Raw genomic sequence first — 23,288 nt, forward strand, 5'->3', positions numbered from 1 at the left:
GAAGATAAAAAAGGACAGTTGGATAACGTGATAAATACAGATACATGCCTGTATTTATTCAGGCCTCGAGCATGAAGGCAGGGAGGCTATGCAAGAACCATATATAATACTGGTTAGGGAACACCTCATGTACTGCACACTGCAAAGAGCATATCTTTTTATTTTCTGCATTTCTGATTGTAGTCAGAAATATCAGAAATAAGAAAATGACTGGCTTAAAAACCAAGACTATTGAAGGATTTGCAATATATTCCTGAAGCATATTACCTGTTACTCATTATAAGAGCTATCTGTGCAAGTGGTGGGGAATGTCTCATCACAGATGGCCTAGAGCCAGGGGGTTGTGTTCAAATGGAGATTCATCAGGCAACAAGTAGTTGATTGTTGCATGGAAGACTGATCAGCTAATGATGACAAAAGCCATCCCCCTGTCGACAGCAATATGATTGGTTCCCAGTTTGCTGAATGGCTTAGGGATGAGAATGTTTAGGTCAGAAACATTCAGAACTCCGGAAGGGAAAGGCCTGTATTTCTGCTCTGCAGGAAAAAGCATCTCAAGCCTGAAGATAGCCAGTTTGTATCTCCTCATTAATTGCTGTTGGCTATGACTTTGAATTAATAAGTAAGAGACCTTTGTAAATGTGAACCAGTTCCCCTCTACCTCCTGATAGCAAGTACGAGTACCTTGGGAAGGAAGACAAAGAAGCAGAATTCTGATCAGGAAAAGGATCATCTGAGCAAACCCTCTGGACCTTCTCAGTCTTTCCTTTCACTCGAAATACTCTTTTCTCAGTGTCTGTGTGTGCCTGTGTGTGTGTGTGGGTGTGGGTGTGTGTGTGTGTCTGTGTGTGTGTGTGGGTGTGTGTGTGGGTGTGTGTGTGTGTGTCTGTGTGTGTGTGTGGGTGTGTGTGTGTCTGTGTCTGTATGCGTGTCTGTGTGTGTGTGTGTGTGTCTGTGTAGTGGGAGTTTTATAAGTAGGTTAGAGTTTCAATCAGTAGAATTACACGTGAACTGATCATAATTGTTTATCCACAGTTAAGAATTACTATTTATTACGAATAGACAGATTCTAAGTTAAAATACCTGGGCCATGCTTTCTGCCAATCTAAATCTAAAAGACAGGCAGATTGGGGAATTTTGACTACTTTTTAAAATCTTGAACTTTAACTTTTGCGATGAATCCACTTATAATGGTGTTTGTTTTCCACTGTGCTACCCCAGTGAGATGTAACAAAACTGTTCTGGTAACTGTATGACAGCTCGGGTGGTGTACAAGAAGGTACAAGGGAGATTTTTTATATTCATTGATGGGAAGTGGGCGAGGCTGGCTAGGCCCATCCCTAATTGCCCAGAGGACAGTGAAGAGTCAACCGCATTGCTGTTGGTCTGGAGTCACATGTAGGCCAGACCTGGTGAAAATGGCAGTTTCCTCCCCTGAAGGACATCGGTGAACCAGATGGGCATTTCACCAACAATCAACAATGGATTCATGGTCATCATTAGACTGCTTTCTACTGAATCGAAATTCTACCAACTGCCATGGCAGAACTTGAACCCAGGACCCCAGAGCATTACCTGAGTTTTTGGATTAACAGCCCAGTGACAATATGACTGTAGAATGATGTATTAATAAAAATTGGTTTGGCTGAGATTCTTTTCTTGGAAAGAGGCAACTGTGGGGATAAGTCATAATGGACTAAGAGTGGAAAGGAAAAATCCATTCCTGTTAGGAAAGTGGCTGGTTGTGATCCTTCCATAGTCAGCCAAGAAATGATGGATGAAAATTAATTGTGGTATGGAGGAAATGTTGTAAGTTTCAGCCTTATTCAGTGATTTCCCATGGTAAAAATGTTACTTGGAATCAACAAATTCTCTTTGATCATTTTTTCCTTTCAGATGTTCAAAACAGATTACAGGACGTACCGCTGATTGCACAGGTAGCTCCTGTTCATCGTGTGTCACAGATCCCAAGTCAGGACTGCCGACTGGGAATTGTAAATTTTATCCAGAGAAAAACCAGACTGCAACCTCTTCAATAATGTTCATACAAGCACTGTCAGAGGTAATTAAGTCACTGGGAGGTACATTTCTCCAATATTGCTAACAGTCTTATTTCCCATATCATCTCTGGAAGATCTCCACAGGACGGTAATCCAAGGGCCAACTACCTTCAGCTGCCTATTCATAACCTTCCTACAACTACGAGGGCAGACATGAGGATGATTGTACTGTTTTCCACTCAATTCATCATTTCTCCGCTAACTAAGCAGTCTGTAATGCAGATAGGTTAATCCACGGTTGGTCTGAAATAAAGCAAGTCCTATTTGAGAGATTCAAGTGACAGACAACATTATTTCCAACAAGAGAGAATTTAACCACCTCCCCTGCATTACCATTGCTGAATTCCTGTAAGTTACTCTTGACTCAAAACTAAACTGCATTTTCAACATAAATAAAACAGGAATTGTTGCAGAGACTCAGCATTTCTAGCAGCACTTGTGAAGAGAAATGGAATTAATGAGTTGTTTACACAACTGAATGAGCCACACACATTCTGGATGAGCTGATCAGAGGTGGGGTAGTCATAGAATAGTTCTGTTAAAAGTTTATTGACCTGAAACAATAACATTATGTCTCACTCCAGATTTCCACAATTATCAGAATTTATTTCAGATTTCCAGCATCTGCAATGCTTTGCTGTTTTTTAGGAAGTCTCATATTCTGACTTCCCAAAGCCCGTCTACCTCAGACAAGGCACAGGTCAAAACCATGATGGGCTGCTTCCTGTATGACTGTAACTACAAAATAGTTCAACATCATCAAACACAAAGAAGTCCATTTGGCCAGTTCCATTGGGCACTTTAAACATTCACTTGCTTCCACTATTAACAAACAGCAGCTTGATTGTTTAACAGTTACAGGATGCATTGCATCTGTCACTAAGGCTTCTTCAACAGGACCTTACAGTTAAGCAAAAAAAGCAGAAAATTGTTTTGTGATTGAGATTGGGGAGTGCACTGCCTCCGCCTAGTGCCATCATTCCACTGTTCACACTATAAATATATATATTTTATCCAGTTACCAATATACCCAACAATACTTTATCAATATGAAATTCAGAATACAAAAGCTCCATTAAACTAATCTTTAGTCTCTAATAAAGAACAAATTGATTGATTTATTATAAAACAAAATTGATTCAAGAAAGATACAACCACACAATCAGAAGGCATAAAATATAAATCTAATAAATAACCAAACATAGTTCAATTAAAAAAATTAAATTCAACACAGAACAAATTTTTGAAAATGAAATGTCAAAAAATGATTAACTCTTTGAAGAAGAAAGGAAACAGAATGAAGAATAAGGATAAGGCTTTCAAATAGCTTCCTGGCACATACACATCAAAGACAGACAGTCACCACAGAGATCCTTGCAGATATAATTTAATTGCAAAGAAATACAGATCAATAAGTATTCCTGGAGAACAGCTGAAACAGTGTTTGGTTACTGCACTGGTCCCTCAAAAGATCAGCAGAGGCTGATGTGTTTATCTGAACTATTTTAGCAACTGAATTCCAAACAATATTGACAGCCAAGATCCAGTAAATGAGTGCAAGTAATTAACTTAAGCTATGTGACTTCCAAGAAGCGTCTTTCTGAAAATGTTCCAATGAGTCATTAGTGATCCGTTCAAGAAAGAGGTCCAGATGTGTGCCGAGAGTTGACAAACAAACAATTGCCTGTAATTCTTTCAACACAAATTCTCAAAGAAAATACTAATAAGGAAATAACTTCATAACAATGGGAATACATCCGCCTCCAGATTCTCCTCAAAGTCCCATACTAATCCCAATTTTGAAAATTATCATTAATCCTTCATTATCACTGAAATCCCCCTCTTGTTACAAAGGGTACAGGCCACGTACACTGCTGAGATTCAAGAAGGTCCTCATCACAGTCAATCAGATCCTGCCGGAGATACCTATACCCTCGTACTGAGCGTAAAAGTAAAGTGAAGATTCCCATTGGACTGAGGCAATGGGTGATTGCTTAACAAGAGAGTATCCACAACTCAGGTGAGGGAGTAGGTTGACAAGGACAGTCCTTCATGGAAACCTCAGCCAGTGAAGGAATTGAACCCATGTTATTGGTGTCACTCTGCATCATAAACATGCTGTCCAGCCAACTGAAATCTTTGTATGGGCAGCACTTTGATAGAGACCTGCAATTTCATAGAATCCCTTCAGTGTGGAAAGACACCATGTGGCCCATCAAGTTTGCATCGCCCTCCAGTTACCCCATTTATCATGGCCAATCCACCCAGCCTCTACGTCTTTGGAAAATGGGAGGAAACCAGAGCACTCAGTGGAAACCCATGCAGACATGGGTAGAGTGTTCAGATTTCACACAGACAGTCACCTGTGGCTGAAATAGAGCCTGGGCTCCCTGGCGAATGAGGCAGCAGTGCTAACCACTGAGCCACCATGCCATCTCCCTCTATTCCTCAGCATCACTTTCCCCTTTGTAACTGCAGATTGGAAGAGTCTCCTCTTCAATGGAGTGACAGCTGTCACCTGCAATTTCCACATCTCCAGCTTCCTCCTGCAGGTGACATAGAGCCGACCCCTTGAGATTGATGATAATGTACAGTTTGGTGTCTGTCGGTTATCAGACGCCATAGCCTGGGGAAAGGCAGTACACAACACACAATATTGAAGCATTTGACAATTTTGTCCTTTTCTTGGTTAAAATGCATATCATGATGTTATCAGCAAATTAGAGATGAGTTATAATCACCAAGAGCCGCTGTAAATTTACATCGTGGATTCCTTCTTGCACTGGATCTGTGACGTGTCCTTGAGAATCAATGCAATATTGATCTGCTGAGTTTCACAAGGGGGGTGGGGGGGGCGACACTATTCTTCCTGGGTACAGAAGGTAAAAATAACCCACCCCTACCCCAATCTATCTGTAGCCTGATAACCTGTTGCATCATGTTTTTACCCAGGTGGCTGAATTCTGTGATGATAAGACTCACAATCCTGAAGCACCGAATATGCAAAACAAAATGTGCAACTCCAGGAGCACTTGGGATGTAATCAGCAAGTCGCAGGATTTCAGAAACAATCGCTCACCTTACAGTGGGTCAGTGACACCAACCTTCACACTGCTACAGGCTAAAGACCGTGTGCTCTGCTTAGTCCTAGATGTTTCTGGGAGTATGGACCAGGTAAGATTTTTCATAAAATTTATTTCACACAAAGCATTGACGAGACACAGGTTTGTGCTGTGAGTGGCTTCGTGTAGCAAGCTGAGGGTAGTCAGAAGCTGGATATTCTGAAATGAGTAGATCATCTCCTGACTCCCAGATCCTCTCTATCATGGACAAGGTACAAATCAGGTGTGTGACAGAACACTGTAGCTTTTATAGCAGGCAGTTGTACAGTGATAATGTCAGGGTGGAAATGTAGAGCATCATGCTAATACTCTGGAGATACGGGTTCAAAGGGGAAGGGGATGGCCTGGTGTTATTATTGCTCGACTATTAATCCAGAAACTCAGTTATCATTCTGGAAACCTGGGTTCAAATCCATCCATGCCAGAATGTGGAATTTGAATTCAATAAATCAAAAAAATGGAATTCAGAATCTACTGATGACCATGAAGCTATTGTCAATTGTAGGAAAAGTCCATGTGCATCACTAATGTCCTTCAGGGAAGGAAATCTACCATCCCCACCTGGTATGGCCGACACGTGACTACAGATCCGAGTAATGTGGTTAACTCTTCATTGCCTTCTGAAATGTCCTAGCAAGCCATTTAGTTGTAACATTTGTTACAAAGTCTCAAAGAAATAAAACCGGATGTATCAACTGGCATTGACCAAGGCATTGGAAAAGACAACAGCATTGAACAGCCTTGTTGACCCTGCAAAGCCCTCGTCACTAACATCTGGGTGTTAGTGCCAAAACTGGGAGGGCTGTCTCACAGATGAGTTAAGCAACAGCCCGATATAGTCATACTCACAGCATCATACCTTACAGGCAATATCCCAGACACCACCATCACCGTCCCTGGATATACCCTGTTCCACAGGCAGGACAGACCCAGCAGATGTTTGAGCATAGCGGTCTACAGTTGGGGGGGAGTTACGATGGGAGTTCTCAATGTTGACTCCAGAGTCCACCAAGTCTCATGTCTTCAGGTTAAACATGGACAAGGATACTGTCCTCCTTTGACAAATAAATCGATACTCCTCCATGTTGAACAACACTTGAAGGAAGCTTTAAGGATGTTTGGGGCACAAAATGTACTCTGGGTGGGGGATTTCAATGTCCATCACCGAGAGTGGCTCAGTAGCGGTACTACTGATCAAGCTGGTTAGGTCCTAAAGGACACAGCCGCTAGACTGGGTCTGTGGCAGGTAGTGAGGGAAACAACATTCTTATCAATCTGCAGGTGCATTTATCCATTACAATTAGTAACAGAGACCACCACATGGTCCTTGTGGAGACAAAGTCCCACCTTCACATTGAGAATACTCTCCACTGTGTGCGTCACCCTATCACCTAAATGGGACAGACTTTAGAACAGATCTAGCAACTCAAAGCTGGCATCCATGAGTCACTGTGGGCTATCAACAGCAGCAGAATTGTCTCCAGCACAATTTTACCTCATGGCCTGGCATGGGTGAGATGCTGGAAGACTAGAGGGTGGTTTACATGGTGCCTCTATTTAAGAAAGGTGGTAAGGAAAAGCCAGGGAGCTGTAGACCGGTGAGTCTCACATCACTGGTGGGCAAGTTGTTGGAGGGAGTCCAGAAGGACAGGATTTACATATATTTGGAACGCAAGGACTGATTAGGCATAGTCAACACAGCTTTGTGCAAGGGAGATCGTGTCTCATGAACTCGATTGAGATTTTCATAAAAGTAATGTAAGAGAATTGATGCAGGCGGAGTGGTGTGATCTATCTGGACTTCAGTAAGATGACAAGGTGCCACATTGTAGACTGGTTAGCGAGGTTAAATCACATGGAATACAAGGAGAAATATTCATTTGGACACAGAACTGGCTCGAAGAGGGTGGTGGTGGATGGTTGCTTTTCAGACTGGAGGCCTGCAACCAGTGGTGTGCCATAAGAATCGATGCTAGGTACACTGCTTTGTGTCATTTATATAAATGATTTGGATGTAACCATAGGAAGTATAGTTTGTAAGCTTGCATTTAACATTAAAATGGAAGGTGTTGCGGACAACAAAGAAGATTACCTTGGAGTGCAACTGGGCTTTGATCAGATGGGCCAATGAGCCAAGGAGCTGCTGATGGAGTTTAATTTAGATAAATGTGAGGTGCTGCATTTTGGAAAGCCATATTGTACACTTAATGTTAAGGTCCTGGGGTATGTCCTGGTGCAGGTGCATAGTTTCTTGAAAGTGGAGTCACAGGTAGACAGGGTTGTGAAGAAGGCGTTCGGTGTGCTTGCCTTCATTGTTCAGTGCATTGAGTATAAGCGTTGGGAGGTCATATTGCACTGTACAGGGCATTGGTTAGACCGGTTTTGGAACACTGCATTGAATTCTGGTCTCCCTGCTATAGTAAAACTGTTGTGAAAATTGAAAGGGCTCAGGAAAGATTTACAAGGCTATTGGCACAGTTGGAGGGTTTGAGCTGTGGGTGGGGCTGAATAGGCTGGGGCTATTTTCCCTGCATCGGAGGCTGAGGGGTGACCTTGTAGAGGTCAAATGGCAATCATTGTTCTGAGAAACCAGGTTGTTCAATATTGCCCTTTGGGGAAGTAAACCTACAGTTCTGATCTCGCCTACATGTGATTCCAGACCCAGAGCATTGTGGTTGACTTTTAACTACCCTTGAAATGCCCACCAAGTCAGTCAATTCAAGGACAAACAGAGACGGGTAATAATCACTGCTCTTGCCAGTGACACGCACATCCTTTGAAATAAAAGGTAACATTTGCTTGTGTTCATGCATCCAAAACAATCATGAGAGAGAACCTGGACACCATTTAGGGCAAAGCACCCTGTTTAACCCGAACTTTAAATTAATTTTCAAAAATAAATCAGCTGAAGAGCAGTGAGCTGCACATGACGTTGTCTTCTTTTCATTAAATAGGAGAATCGTTTGAACAGACTCCGACAAGCAGCCGAGATATTCTTACTACAGATCATTGAAGCAAAGTCACGAGTTGGAATTGTTACTTTTAATAGAGCTGCAACTATCCAAACAAATTTGCAATTGATTGATAATGAAGTTATGAGGAACCAACTTGCCCAGTTGCTACCTACAACAGCGAATGGGGGAACAAATATCTGCTCAGGAGTCCATTCTGGTTTTCAGGTAGAAACTGAGAAGTTTATGCAAACTCTTGTAACTTATTTTACTTTTCACAGTGTTCCCATGTTGACAACAAATTTGTGGCTTTGCAGGTACTTCGTGGTGATGACGGTGCTACCAATGGTGATGAAATTGTTTTGCTGACTGATGGGGAGGACAGTGGAATAAGCAATTGCTTCTCAGAGGTGGAACAAAGTGGTGCAGTTATCCACACAATAGCGTTAGGACCAAGTGCAGCCAAAGAGCTGGAACAGATGTCAATAAGGACAGGTAATAAGAACACAAAGAATTTCTCATGAATTCTCAGGAGACCAACACGACTTCCAGCCTCTTTGTTTCAAGCTCTGTTCCCAACTTTAATTGTGTTGGAGGTGAGCAGGTTTATAATGAGCTGTGTGGCACCTCAGTGAAGACAGTGGGCAAAGGAATTTCAGGTGCGAACATTCCAATTACTGGACAGACTCCGACAGGAAGTTGGTGGGACTTTGTTTCTGATGCTGTCTGTAAGCACAGTTCCTGGGAATTAAACCAAGTACATTGTTTCTTTTAAAAACTTATTTTAAGCAATGTCACACAAGTTTGACATACAATAAAAGCTGTGGGCATATCTCTCGTCAGTCATATTTGATTCTCCAAGCTTTCCATGAACATTCCAGGCAATGGGAACACAGCGGCTACCACTGCCATTTTAATTCTTCCTCTCTCAACCCCACACACATTGCTCCTGCCAATCAGATGGGATTAAAATGAATGTTTACTCGTTTGTTAGGTTTATTCCAAACAATTTGACAATAGGCAGTTACTGTAACATTGCAGAAATCCCTGATACCCTCTTTTTCATTTAGGTCTTCAGTGACATTGCTTATTGCCCATGGATTTGATTAATGTTTACAAGTCTCTTACCCTCTCCTTTGTCTAGAGGGCCTACAGTTTTCAGCCACTGATAATGTGGATGCAAGTGGATTAATCGATGCCTTCTCTCGATTAGTATCAGGAGATGGTGGCGTTGGTCAGCAGTCAATTCAGGTTTGTTTTCCCTCTGATAATTACCTTCTCATTATACTTCTGTGAATTTAATGTTAGATTCAATTGTTCCATTTCTTTGGTCCCAGCTTGAAAGTTCTGGAACGAAGGTTTACGATGACAGTTGGTTGAACGGGACAGTTTTCATCGATAAGACCGTTGGGAATGACACATTTTTTGTCATTACATGGCAGAAACAGTCACCGACTGTGTTTGTATATGACCCCAGTGGAAAGGTGTATGCAGCCAGTGAGTTTAAGTTTGATAACAGTCTGCTTACAGCCCGTCTGAACATTCCAGGCACCGCACAGGTATGGACCAAAATGTATCTTCAATTCTTCATGCATTACACTACCCATCGTACAATGTTTAATCATGTTTTCCGGTAAAGTTACTGAGAAACAGCTTGCTTACTCTCAACAATCCTCTATTTTGTCAAGTGTCCATTATAGAGAACAGTCTTTCACGTGCTCGCTGCCATTAGCCAGTTGAGTGCGCAGTACAAATGGAAAGAAACAACAAGGCAAAGTAACAGTTTGAAATGTATCACTTCCGCATGGTACAGCTTCCAGTGCATTGGTGAGGACATGGGTATTAGGATTATTCAATGCCATTGAGAGCCTTGGGAGCCCCTGGAGTTATCACAAGCAAGGACAGTCCTGAGTTCATTTTGGTTTTGCAGAAATGCTTTACAGTGAAGAGAATTAAACACTTAAAGGGCTGTGGAGTATGCTCAAGATGGATATTGGCAGATTTCCAGATGATAAAGATATTAAAAGATCCAGACATAGTGCAGGTCAATGGCATTGAGGTAGAAGATCATCTATGATCTAGTTAAATGACAGGGTAAGTTTGATGCGCTGAAAGATGTGCTGTTCTTGTTTCTTACGCTCCAGAGTGAACACAGCTTAATCAATGAAGTGTCAATGGCAAATAAGAAAGAAAAGGATGGGCAGTCCTTTAAATCACTTCTGTCATTCAGTTAGACTGTGGAGGATCTGTGTTTTAAATCCATTTATTCTGTTTGGCTCCATAGTCATTGGCTTCTTTGCCTTTCAATATTCATTGATCTCAGTTTTGAATTATTTATTTGACCAGCTCAGAGAACTCTAAATTTCAATTAGTCCTTATGTGCTTCCTGGATTCACCTGCTATACCTGATTCCTCACCTTCGAGTTATATTACTTGCCTAGATGTTCCCCATGGAGGCAATAACATCTTTTAATCATCATAACCACAATGATCACATTTACTATGAATCTTCTATTGTCAAAAAACCCTCAGTTTCTGAAACCATTCCTCGTCATTTTATTCTCAACACAGCAGGAACATTGTGAAGAATCTATGCTGCAAAATAGAATATGAAAGTTAAAATTGCTGGGGAACACAACAGGTTGAGCAACATCTGTGAAGAGAGAAACAGAGTCCAATAACTCTTCTTCAGAATCCATTATATTCTTCATAATGTGAGAATGCAATATTCCAGATTAAGTATGGTCAGAGCTTAATGCATCTGGACAATAACATCCACACCATGATATCCCAGCCCCCTTCAGATGAAGGCTACCATTCTTGTAGCTGTCCATTAGTAAACTGTGATTCATCCAGATCATTCCCACAACTCCATTTCTCATAACTGCTTGGATCTATCTCTCTTGGCCATGGAGTGAATGATCTTACACGTACCTGCACTGATCTCTATATCTCATGGTTTTGATTATTCACTTAGAACATAGAACAGCACAGCACAGTACAGGCCCTTCGGCCCGCTGCGTTGTGCTGACCAATTATCCGACTCTCAAATCAAACTATCTTTCATTCCTTTCATTTTACTATCATTCATGTGCCTCCCCAAGATTCACTGCATGTCCCTATTGTATTTGACTCCACTACCACTGTCGGCAGTGCATTCCACGCACCCACTTACCTCTGACATCTCCCCTGTACCTTCCTCCTGTCACCTTAAAATTATTCCCCCTCATAATTGCCAGTTCTGCACTGGGAAAAAGTCTCTGACTATCCAATCTGTCTATGCCTCTTATCACCTTGTAAATGTCTATCAAGCCACCCCTCATCCTCCTTCCCTCCTGTCAGAAAAGCCCCAGCTCCCTCAAGCTTTCCTCATTAGACTGCACTCCAGTCCAGGCAGCATCCTGGTAAATCTCCTCCGCACCCTCTCTGAAGCTTCCACATCTTTCTTATAATGAGGTGACCAGAACTGAACACAATATTCTAAGTGTGGTCTAACCAGAGTTATATACAGCTGGAGCATACCCTCATGGCTTTTAAACTCAATTCTCCTGCCAATGAAAGCTAACACACCATAAGTCTTCTTTACAAACTTATCAACTCGGGCAGCAACTTTGAGGGATCTAGGGACATGAACCCCAAGATCCTGCTGATCCTCCGCACTGCCAAGAATCCTACCATTAACCCTGTACTCTGCCTTCAAATTCACCCTCCCAAAATGAATCACTTCACACTTTTCTGGTTTGAATTCCATCTGCCAGTTTTTGCCCAGCTCTGCATCCTGCTGCAACTGACAACAGCCCTCCACGTTGTCCACAGCTCCACCAACCTTTGTGCCAACAGCAAACCTACTTACCCATCCTTCCAATTCCTCATTCAATTCATTTATAAAGATCACAAAGAGGCATGGTCCCAGAACTGATCCCTGCAGAACATCACTGGTCACCGAGCTCTAAGCTGAATGCTTTCTATCTCCATCTACCCTCTGTCTTCTACTGGATTGCCAAATTTCCCTGAACCCCAGGCCTCCTGACTTTCTGAATGAGCCTACCATGAAGAACCATGTCAAATGCCTTGCTAAAATCCATTTATACCACATTCACTGCTCGACCTTCATCAGCGTGTTTGGTCACATCCTCACAGAATTCAATAAGGCTTGTGAGGTATGATCTGCCCCTCACAAAGCCATGCTGACTATTTTTAAACAAGCTTTGCTTTATGAAATAATCACAAATACAATTTCTCAGAATCCTCTCCAATTATTTGCCGACCACTGAAGTAGGACTGACTTGTTTGTAACTCCCAGGATTATCCTTATTCCCTTTCATGAACAAGGGAATGACATTTGCCACCTTCCAACCATCTGATACTATTTCAGTGGACAGTGAGGATGCAAAGATCATTGCCAAAGGGGCAGCTATCTCTTCCCTCGCTTCCCGTAAAAACCTTGAGTATATTTCATCTGGCCCCCAGGGGACTTATCTATCCTCATGTTTTTCAACATTTCAAGTACCTCGTCCTTCCTAACATCAACCTGTTTGAGCATATCAGCCTGTTTCACACTGTCCTCACTGGTGAATACTGAAGCACAGTATTCATTGAGGACCACCACCCGCTACCTCCTCCGACTGCGTGCACAAGTTCCGTTCATAATTACTGATTGGCCCTACCCTCACTCTGGTCATCCTCTTGTTCCTTATGTAAGTATGGAACACCTTGGGGTATTCCTTAATTCTGCGCACCAAGGCTTTTTCATACCCACTTCTAGCTCTCCTAAGTCTATTCTTCAGTTCCTTCCTGGCTACCTTGTAGAATTCTAGAGTCCTGTCCGATCTTTGCTTCCTCAACCTTAAGTAAGCTCCCTTCTTCCTTTGGGCTAAATGTTCCACATGACTTGTCACCCAAGGTTCTGTCATCGCAAAATCCCTTCCTTGCCTCAGTGGGACAAACCTATCCCAAACTCATAGCAATGCTCCTTTTGCCCCTTTCTGCTTCCTGTTCATTGTGCTAACTAATTTAGCGCTGACCAGATTGGGTGCCACATTCATTTGATTTTCTGTTCCCCAACAAGTGACACTAAGGCCATATGTAAATTCGATCCCATTACCTAAACTCATACCAACAAAGAAGGCACAAACCATCAGGTGAATCTGGGACTTACCTGGGCTGCATTGAACAACAGCAGGATAGAGTACAGCAACTCAACTCGACCATGGCTACACCTCCATCCAAAACCAACAGCTCTACGACTTAGCACCATGAACCTAGCTAGATTGCAACAGTTCAAGTCACTTTCTCAAGGACACTTGGGGTGGGCAATACATTTGAGCTGATGTTTTGAAGACAAAGTTACAGAAAGCATTGCGATCTTATGGGAGCTCTTATTTATCCAGCATTTGGAAATAAATATTTGTATCCCAGCCAGGACCTTGGAACTATGGTATCCTGAATACTGGAAGCGAACAGATTATAACTGTCGTAGTGACATCTCGAGCAGTAGATGAGAAAGCTCCCCCAGTCACAATCAATGTGCACATCAGTGAAATGGATTCGAAAGGTGGAAGAACAATTTATGCAGAAGTCACTCAGAAATTCTCACCCGTCCTGTTTGCAAATGTGACGGTTATTATTGAACGACCCACTGGCCCTCCAATTGAGCAGGAACTTTCTGATAATGGCCTGGGTAAGATTGATAATGTTATTCAATTAAGTAGAATGCATATTCATACTGTTAGTGTCTGATATGTGGATGTATCCAATTATAACTTTGATAGCATAAAACTAATCTCAAAGTGAGCTCTGATGGATCTGTTGACTGTTCCTGCATTCAGCAGCAGTGCTCACAGCAAACATGTGCATTGAGTACATTGACTTGAACCCATGAGTTCTCATGATATCAGATCAAACATGGGGAAGGGAGCCTCCCGACAATTTACTATATACAACACCCATCGACTGATAGCTCAATACTCCTGCATGCTAAACCTCACTTGACACCATCCAGGACAAAGCAGGTATCGCACCACATCAACAGACATTCCCTCTCGCCGCTACTGACGCATGGTAGCAGCAGTGTGAACTATCTACCAGATACATGACGGAAATTCACTGAAGATCCCTCGACAAAACACTGAGATCTTGCAGGATCTCTTACCTACCCAGCGATTGAAAATAAATATTTGTATCCCAGACAGGATCTTGGAGTTATGATACCCTGAATCCCCGAACTGAACAGCTTATAACTATCATTGTGACCTCTCAAGCAGCAGATGAGAAAGTTCCCTCAGTCAAACGCATGACCGTGTCCAACTAGAAGGACAAGGGCAGCAGTTACATGGGAACAGCTCCCCTGCAGATTTCCCTCCGAACCACACACCATCCTCACTTGGAAATATATGACTTTTCCTTTGTTATCATTGGGTCAAAATCCCAGAATTCCCTCCCTAAAGGCATTATGGGTCTATCAACAGCGCGTAGACTGCAGCTGTTCAATGTGGCAGATCAACGCCATTTTCTCAATAGCAACTCGGCGTGGGTAATGAATCCTGGGCGTGGGTAATGAATGCTGGGTGTGGGTAATTTCTGCTGGGCATGGGTAATGACTGCTGGGCGTGGGTAATGACTGCTGGGCGTGGGTAATAAATGCTAGGTGTGGGTAATGACTGCTGGGCATGGGTAATTAATACTGGGCGTGGGTAATAAATGCTGGGCATGGGTAATGAATGCTGGGAGTGGGTAATGACTGCTGGGTGTGGGTAATGAATGCTGGGCGTGGGTAATAAATGCTGGGCGTGGGTAATAAATGCTGGGCATGGGTAATGAATGCTGTGCGTGGGTAATGACTGCTGGGCGTGGGTAATAAACGCTGGGAGTGGGTAATGAATGCTGGGCGTGGGTAATAAATGCTGGGCGTGGGTAATAAATGCTGGGCATGGGTAATGAATGCTGTGCGTGGGTAATGACTGCTGGGCGTGGGTAATAAACGCTGGGAGTGGGTAATAAATGCTGGGCGTGGGTAATGAATGCTGGGCGTGGGTAATGAATGCTGGACGTGGGTAACGAATGCTGGGCATGGGTAATAAATGCTGGGCGTGGGTAATGAATGCTGGGCATGGGTAATGAATGCTGGGCATGGGTAATGACTGCAGGGCGTGGGTAATGAATGCTGGGCGTGGGTAATGAATGCTGGGTGTGGGAAATGAATGCTGGGTGTGGGTAATGAATGCTGTGTGTGGCAAATGAATGCTGGGCATGGGTAATGAATGCTGTGTGTGGGAAATGAATGCTGTGCGTGGGTAATGAATGCTGGGCGTGGGTAACGAATGCTGGGCGTGGGTAATGAATGCTGTGTGTGGCAAATGAATGCTGGGCGTGGGTAATGAATGCTGGGCGTGGATAATGAATGCTGGGCATGGGTAACGAATGTTGTGTGTGGGTGACGAATGCTGTGCGTGGGTAATGAATGCTGGGCGTGGGTAATGAATGCTGGGCGTGGGTAATGAATGCTGGGCGTGGGCAATGAAGGCTGGGCGTGGGTAACGAATGCTGTGCGTGGGTAATGAATGCTGGGTATGGGTAATGAATGCTGGGCGTGGGTAATGAATGCTGTGCGTGGGTAATGAATGCTGTGCGTGGGTAATGAATGCTGGGCATGGGTAATGAATGCTGGGTGTGGGTAATGAATGCTGTGCGTGGGTAATGAATGCTGTGCGTGGGTAATGAATGCTGGGCATGGGTAATGAATGCTGGGCATGGGTAATGACTGCAGGGCGTGGGTAATGAATGCTGGGCGTGGGTAATGAATGCTCGGCGTGGGCAATGAATGCTGGACGTGGGCAATGAATGCTGTGCGCGGGCAATGAATGCTGGTAGTGGGTAATTAATGCTGGGCGTGGGTAATGAATTCTGGGCGTGGGTAATGAATGCGGCGCGTGGGTAATGAATGCTGTATGTGGGTAATGAATGCTGGGTGTGGGTAATAACTGCTGGGCGTGGGTAATGAATACTGGGCGTGGGAGATGAATGCCTGGCATGGGTAATAACGGCTGTGTGTGGGTAATAACGGCTGTGTGTGGGCAAAAACTGCTGTGCGTGTGTTATAACTGCTGGCCCAGCCAATGACGCCCACACCCCACGAGTGAATACATGACAAAACGTCCGAGTCCGACAACAATAGCTATTGACCTTCTGGCAATCTTCTCCTAATCTCAGCTGAGGATTGTTCCTGAGGACCTCACAGCTGCACTCCCTCAAGAACCAAAGAGTCTCTCCTCCTTTATACCTCCACCACAGAAGGCAATCTGCAGCACCTATTCCCTGTGCAGTGCAGTCTTGAACACAGTGGCAGATAACAGTACAGGGAACACATAGCACACTGTATATACATGAAATGGCAGTGTAAGATTAATGCTTTTCCCATCTGCACCAGGCTCAGAATGAGCAGACCATGAATTGTAACCATAGTGCCTGAGAAATAACATGGAATCAATTTCTATCTTTCCTTTTTAACAATAAACAAGTAAAGAATGAATAATTTGTTACATTATGAACAATTCACATGTCATTTGGGATTTGAAATTGGGATTCCCAAATCAATTTGACTTTGTATTTTTCTGCTAGTCCAAATACAGAATAATTATTCCATGTTGCACTCAGTCTACAGCTACTCACCCCTTTCTCGCCTTTAGGTGCTGATATTACCAAGAATGATGGTATTTATACTATGTATTTCCTCAAGTATTCCGGAATTGGAAGATACAACTTTAAAGTACGAGTGCACGGAAAGGAAGGAACGACAAAGACGGCAATCCCAAAAGGAGGACATGCCTTTTATATACCAGGATACGTAGAAAATGGTATTAAACAGTTGGCAATGGCAGAGAAGAATGTGCAGGAATGCCCTGGCAATGGTGTATGGTTTTATGGTGCGGTAAACCATTGAGTTGTAAGCTCTCCAGGGAACCATGGGCTTATTTCAAAGCCACTCAGTGCCTGAATAAGGGGCTTAGCGTTAAGAAGGAGGTGGGCTGTTGAGAGCCAACCTGTCTGCCCTTCCTGCCAACACTCCTCACCCACTCACCGTACTTCCTCCTTTCCCACCATCACTCACCTGTATTCCTCGGGTCATCCTTGATTCAAAGCCTTGGCTGCATGTCATACCAGCAACAGCCATCACCCAGTGGTGGCACTGCTGAGTAATGAGGAGCAACTTCGCTATGATTAGCAGCAGTCCCTGCCACTAACCGTCCCACCTCACCTCCCCACCCCACCCAACTCCCCTGCCCCTCCCTGCGTTTTCGTTCCTGATCAAGTTTTACGAGTAGCACAAGATACACGGGGTTTTCTTGAAAAGATGTCATGCTGGGGTTACACATGCTTCTGCGAATAGCTGAGATCAGTGCACCTTCCTCAAACTCTCAGCAATAACTCATAATTTCACAATGCTACCTGGCTTATTCCTTTCGGTAGGTCTGGCAGCATCTGTAAACGTGAAAACAGAGTTAACATTTCGGATCCGGTGACCCTTCCTCAGAACTCAACCCAAAACATTAACAATGTGTGGAGCTGGTTGAACACGGCAGGCCAAGCAGCGTCTTAGGAGCACAAAGTCTGATGTTTTGGGCCTAGATCCTTCGGTCGAGACCTAAGGATCTAGGCCCAAAATGTCAGACCTTGTGTTCCTAAGATGCTGCTTGGCCTGCTGTGTTCATCCAGCTCCACACTTTGTTATCTTGGATTTGCCAGCATCTCCGGTTCCCATCATCTCTGACCAAAATATTAATTCAGTTTCTTTTCTTCACAGATGCTGCCAGACTTGCTGAGCTTTTCATTTCCTGATTATGGCATCCCCAAATCTTTTGTTTTTTAATTCCATTTGGTAATTGTATGTTTATCTTTGGACAGTGAGCATTATAAGCTCGCCATGTATTACAGTTTAAAATTAAAATTAACTGACCTAACCCTTGCTCAGCCAGATCCCAGAATGAAATCTGGCTTGACTTTTTTTTGCTTTGTTTTGGTTGACGACCTTAAATGTATTGTCAGTGTTATTGCTGACGCATTCAGAATTATCCAGCAATTGTTGTCCAGTCTCAAAGATTTGAACAATAGGTGAAGCTATCTGTTTCACTTTCTTACTGTGCAAATAACAGCACGAGAGGTGTTCACCAACAAAAAGATACTGACATCAAACCAAAAAGACAGTGTCTAACATTAGATGTGAGTTTGCAATTAGACAGCATTTGCTGGATTAACCTGAGTGTGTGAGGATTTATACCAACAACTAATTTCAGATTGTCAGTCAGGATCAAAGTGTGGTGCCCTTGTGTGGACTGGAAGCTACACGTAATACGACACCAGGCCCTTTATAGACAGATTTTACGTGTACACGCACTGGTCCTATTTCAACTCAACAAGTCGGTGACAGTCAGTAATTGGTCAGGGAATTGCTCTGAGAAATTAACCAATCAGAGTCTACCACACTTGGTTGAAGATTTAACAGAGCTGGCTGTCTGCTGTCAATCAGCATTAATGGGTGCATTTTCAATGGCTATGACTCTACCAATGAGAGTCCTCTTGCCAACCAACTGGCACTGTCCTGTCATGTGGTCAAAATGTTGAAATTCTCCCTGACTTTGTATTCTTGTGTAATGTCCAGATGCAAGATGAAAAAACATAGATAAAAAGAAGTGTCTTCAAGTTCTGTACTACCAAGCAACCATTGGAATTATAAGATACATGAATATGTAGATAGAAAATATATAAATTACTCACCTTCCATCAAAGTATCTTGGGTGTCATACTAGTTGATAGGTTCTTGAATGATAACAAACAACACAATCAACATAAACATTTACTGCAGGATAAAATCATCCTTTTCCTCGCACCGCATTTGCCACACAGAACAATTCATGATGTTCATGTGCTTGTTCTTTTTACAAGGAGCTGGATACACCTTGAAACCAAAATATTAATCATTACTAAATTTCAGAACAAAACCAGAGGAGAAAGAGAGTTTGAACAAAACCATTCAACAAAAGACTGAATAAAATAAGACGATAAAAACAGCAAATTAAGAGTAGAGAGAAACAACAGTTTGGGCAAGAAGAAAATAACACAAGGAGGAGAAATTCAAGTTAAAACAAGAGGCAGAAATAAAACCAGAAAATGACAGAACCATTCTGCAGGTTAGCTGGTTGCTCTCGAAACATAAATGTAGGGTTAGTTGTTCAGGGAAATATCTATGTGTCATATCATGCTGCTTGATAATGCGGGTATTGGGTAGATAGTTCCCCTAATCAGGAAATCTAAAAGTACAGATCGTTGCCTCAGAATGTGATGTTGGCGAGTTAGGGCTGAGCTGAAGCAAAGTTTCTTCTCTCAGAAAGTTATGAATCTTTGAAATAAAGAGCAAAATTGCAGGTGAAATACACCTCATCTGGAAACATCGATGGAGAGAGAAACAGAGTTAACATTTCATGTCTGATATTAGACTCAGAAATTGAACACTGTTTCTCTCTCTATGGATACTGCAAGAGTTCCTGTGTTTCTCCAGCAATCTCTGTGTTTGTATGTGTTTCTGCAAGCATACTCCCTCACACCATGTAGCCAAGGCCAGAAACATGTCCTGTAGGAAATTGTAGGCAAGCCCTGCAGATCAAAGCTTTAATTAAAGGATCACACTCATTCAGTCTGTGTGGTCTGGGCATAACTAAGATATGGGTCTTTCTTTTCATGCAGGCAAAATTCAAACAAATTCACCAAGACCTTCAGTCTACGTGGATGATCTGGAGGCTGACTTTGGTGATTTTAACAGGATCAAATCTGGAGGAACCTTTTCAGTTCCCAAAGTGCCACCCACTGTTGATATTCCACCGTGTAAAGTCACAGACCTTCAAGCAACACTAACTCAAAATAAAGTTGAATTGGAATGGACGGCACCAGGAGAGGACTATGATCAGGGAGCAGGTAATTGTGGCTAAACATTGGTTATTTGAATGGATTTTTTTTATGGGACTGAATTGATTTGATTATTTGTCATGTGTTTCTATGTCCAGTGAAAAGCCTTGTTTGCGAGTAGTACAGGCAGATCATGGTAATCAAGGCGATACAGAAGATTAGGTGAAAAAAGCTTGGACAGAGTAGAGCATAGACAGGTGGTAGAGAAGATGGACAAGGTTGTGTCAGGTCAAGGAGGCGGGGATGAGAGGGAGGGTTGGTTATGGGATGAGGCTGAGGGGGTGGAGAGATTTTAAAACTGGTAAAATCCAGGTTTACGCCATCAGGCTGTAGGTTCCTGAGGTGGAATATGAGGTGCTGCTCTTCCAGTCTGTGGGTGGCGTCATTGTGGCACTGGAGGAGGGCCAGGATGGACATGTCATTCAAGGAGTGGGAGGGGGAGTTGAAATGTAGTGGGGAGTGGGGAGTGTGGAGCGGACGAGGGACTCAGCAGGAGAGGTGATGGTCAATGGTGTCAGATGAAGGGGTGCTGTCCGCTGGCGGCATGCATCCCATGACCCCTCACAACCTCCAGATTCATGCTGAATCTGCCAGCTCCCCCCTCCCCCAGAATACTCACACTGGTGTACGCAGCACTGACAGCAGCAACAAGGAAGAATTGATAAGCAGCTCCCGGCAGGTGGGATTTATCCAATGCCCCAAATCCATCCCTCCAGCCAAACAGTCCTTTATCTTGGTTCACCATGGGTTTGCTAAATGCCTGATTGGCACAAGATGTTGTCCAAGATCATGTTGTATTCCCCAGGTTCCACCTTTTCACTCTGTTTAGAAAGTCACTGTTGATAAGTCTAGATGTGAACTCATTCATTTCTTTCCTTTCTTATTTTTGATTTCTCTCTTTCATAGCGTCTCGCTATGAGATGAGAATGAGCGACAACCTCCTCCAGCTACGGGACAACTTCACAACAGCTGCCCTGATTAACTTGACCGACTTGGATCCACGCCCGTTTGGATCAAGGGAAACAGTCACATTTGTTCCCGAAAGTATAGAACTGAAAAATGGGACATCACTCTACTTTGCGCTCTGTGCCTACGATAAACAGGATCAGTCCTCTGAGATGTCCAATGTGGCCAGGATTTATGTCTTTGTCCCTGTACCTCTGGTAGAGCACCCGAAAGGTAACAGAGCAATGCAGGCCATTTGGATCGCAGTAGTTGTCGCAGGCCTGGTGTGTTTGATCATTGGGATTGTTAAGTACCTGCTTCACAAAAAATCCACAAGTACAACTTTTGAACCAGTTTAATGTCCTCGCCGGAGGAATAAGCAGGCAGCATGCAGTTAATTGGGATAATTATTCAAACATTCAATCAGATTACGCAGTATATTTTAGACTTGATTCTCAGGGGTGGCAGTCCATGAAGGCCCACGCTTTTTCTCCTCTGCTTTTCTCCAATATTCATGCTATTTTCCAGGGATTTCACAGCCTTTCTGCCAATGTTTTAGTTTACTTATCCTCATTATTGGCTTGGAAGATGTAGGAAGCTGCATGTTTAAATGCAGAAAGGATGTTCCTGTTATCAGGGGAGCCCTGAACTGGGGGTCACAGTCTATAGATACAGGGTCAGCCATTTCGGACTGGGAGAAATTCCTTCACCCAGAGAATGGTCAGCCTGTGGAACTCCCTGCCACAGAAAGCGGCTGAGGCCAAAACATTGGATGTTTACAAGTGGTTAGATATAGTTGTTGCGGCTAAAGAGTGTAGGGACAGCACAGGAACAAGGTAATGTGTTGGATGACTTGCCATGATCATATTGAATGGAGGGGCAGGCTGGAAGGAACGAATGGTCAAATCTTGCTCCTATTTTCTATGGTTCTATGTTTAAACTGCCAAGGTATTGCGGGTACAGTGCAGGGTACACAAGCTTTGGTTGTCACCAGCCTTTGCATGTAATTTTTTGGCAGTTGGTCAACTCTGAGGGCTCTCACATTCTGTGTAATTGATTTTTAAAAAGATCTTACTTCTGTACTTTTGCTTTAATAAACCACATCTCTTGTAATCAGAATGCTGTTTTCTTGGAAAATTGTGGCACCATTAATGAGAAATTCAAGGGGGCAACATTACCATCTGAAGTAGATTCTAACAGAGAAAGTTTTCTAAAAGCATGAGGCAAATCAACTTCCGTACTACTGTCACCCAAAACAACAACATCAACATCCTTATTGACTCATTTAATATAAGAATTTATATCAACAAGAATCACAAATGGAAATATGCATCATGAGGAAATCTGAACCAAGAACGGAGGGATTCGATGACTGAGACTAAAAGAGAAATTGCTGGAACACTTCAGCAGATTTGTCTGCAACTGTGGAGAGAGAAAAACTGGGGTTTTAGAACCTGAAGAAGGGTCACTAGAGCCTAAATGTTTCTGTCTCGACAGATACTGCCATTCCCGCTGAGGTTCTCTCCAGCAGTTTCTCTTTTTTAATTTAAAATTCCAGCATCCACAGTTCTTTATCTCTTAGTTAGATGGCTGAGTGTCCAGTCGGCGAGATGTTGAGGAAGTGTTTAAGGGAAGAAAGGAGAAAAGGAGCACAAAGGGGTTCTGAGTGGCTAATCAAGAAAGCAAGGTGAAGTGTCACTGATGGCACAGTTATCTGTGTCTAGGCACAGTTAAATCAAATAACGAGGCACTAAAATGTCAGGGGCCGCAACCAAATCACCAATGGATGACATGAGGCTGCAAAGTCCTCCTGCTTTGCAAACAAAAGGATGGAAATTGAGGTACTGGTGGAATTCAGGGTGCTTGGAAAGTATTCAGAGAGAACACAGTGTGGCTCAGTGGTTGGCACTGCGGCTTCACAGCGCCAGGGACCCGGGTTCAATTCCCCTCTCAGATGACTGTCTATGTGGGTTTCCTCTGGGTGCTCTGGTTTCCTCCCACAGTCCAAAGATATAGAGGGTAGGTGGATTAGCCGTACTAATTTGCCCCATAGTGTTCAGGGATGTGTAGATTAGGTGGTGTGTAGGGGGATGGATGTGTTTGGGATGCTCTGAGGAGTGGTATTGGTTTGTTGGGCCAAAGGGCCTCTTTCCACACTGTAGGGATTCTATGATCTGAGGACACAGGGAGTCAATATAGAGCTGTGCGATTGAGGCTAATGCAGAATCAAAGGTGGAGCTATGGTGGATGAGTTA

The 23,288-nt window shown here is 43.3% G+C and overlaps 1 protein-coding gene across 1 annotated transcript in view; it reads left to right on the forward strand.

The window, feature by feature from the left end:
- Positions 1-22,063, forward strand: part of LOC125456356 (calcium-activated chloride channel regulator 1-like) — a 34,913-nt gene extending 12,850 nt beyond the window's left edge. Inside the window, exons 5-14 of the mRNA XM_059648264.1 lie at positions 1,897-2,062; positions 5,013-5,234; positions 8,137-8,361; positions 8,451-8,628; positions 9,278-9,384; positions 9,471-9,692; positions 13,552-13,813; positions 16,818-16,985; positions 19,870-20,097; positions 20,995-22,063. Of these exons, the coding sequence (XP_059504247.1) occupies positions 1,897-2,062; positions 5,013-5,234; positions 8,137-8,361; positions 8,451-8,628; positions 9,278-9,384; positions 9,471-9,692; positions 13,552-13,813; positions 16,818-16,985; positions 19,870-20,097; positions 20,995-21,392 (2,176 nt within the window). The 3' untranslated portion in view covers positions 21,393-22,063. The remainder of the gene's footprint in view (positions 1-1,896; positions 2,063-5,012; positions 5,235-8,136; positions 8,362-8,450; positions 8,629-9,277; positions 9,385-9,470; positions 9,693-13,551; positions 13,814-16,817; positions 16,986-19,869; positions 20,098-20,994) is intronic.
- The last annotated feature ends 1,225 nt before the right edge of the window (positions 22,064-23,288 follow it).

This window comes from Stegostoma tigrinum, chromosome 8 (genome assembly GCF_030684315.1).
Source record: "Stegostoma tigrinum isolate sSteTig4 chromosome 8, sSteTig4.hap1, whole genome shotgun sequence".
Lineage (NCBI taxonomy): Eukaryota > Metazoa > Chordata > Chondrichthyes > Orectolobiformes > Stegostomatidae > Stegostoma > Stegostoma tigrinum.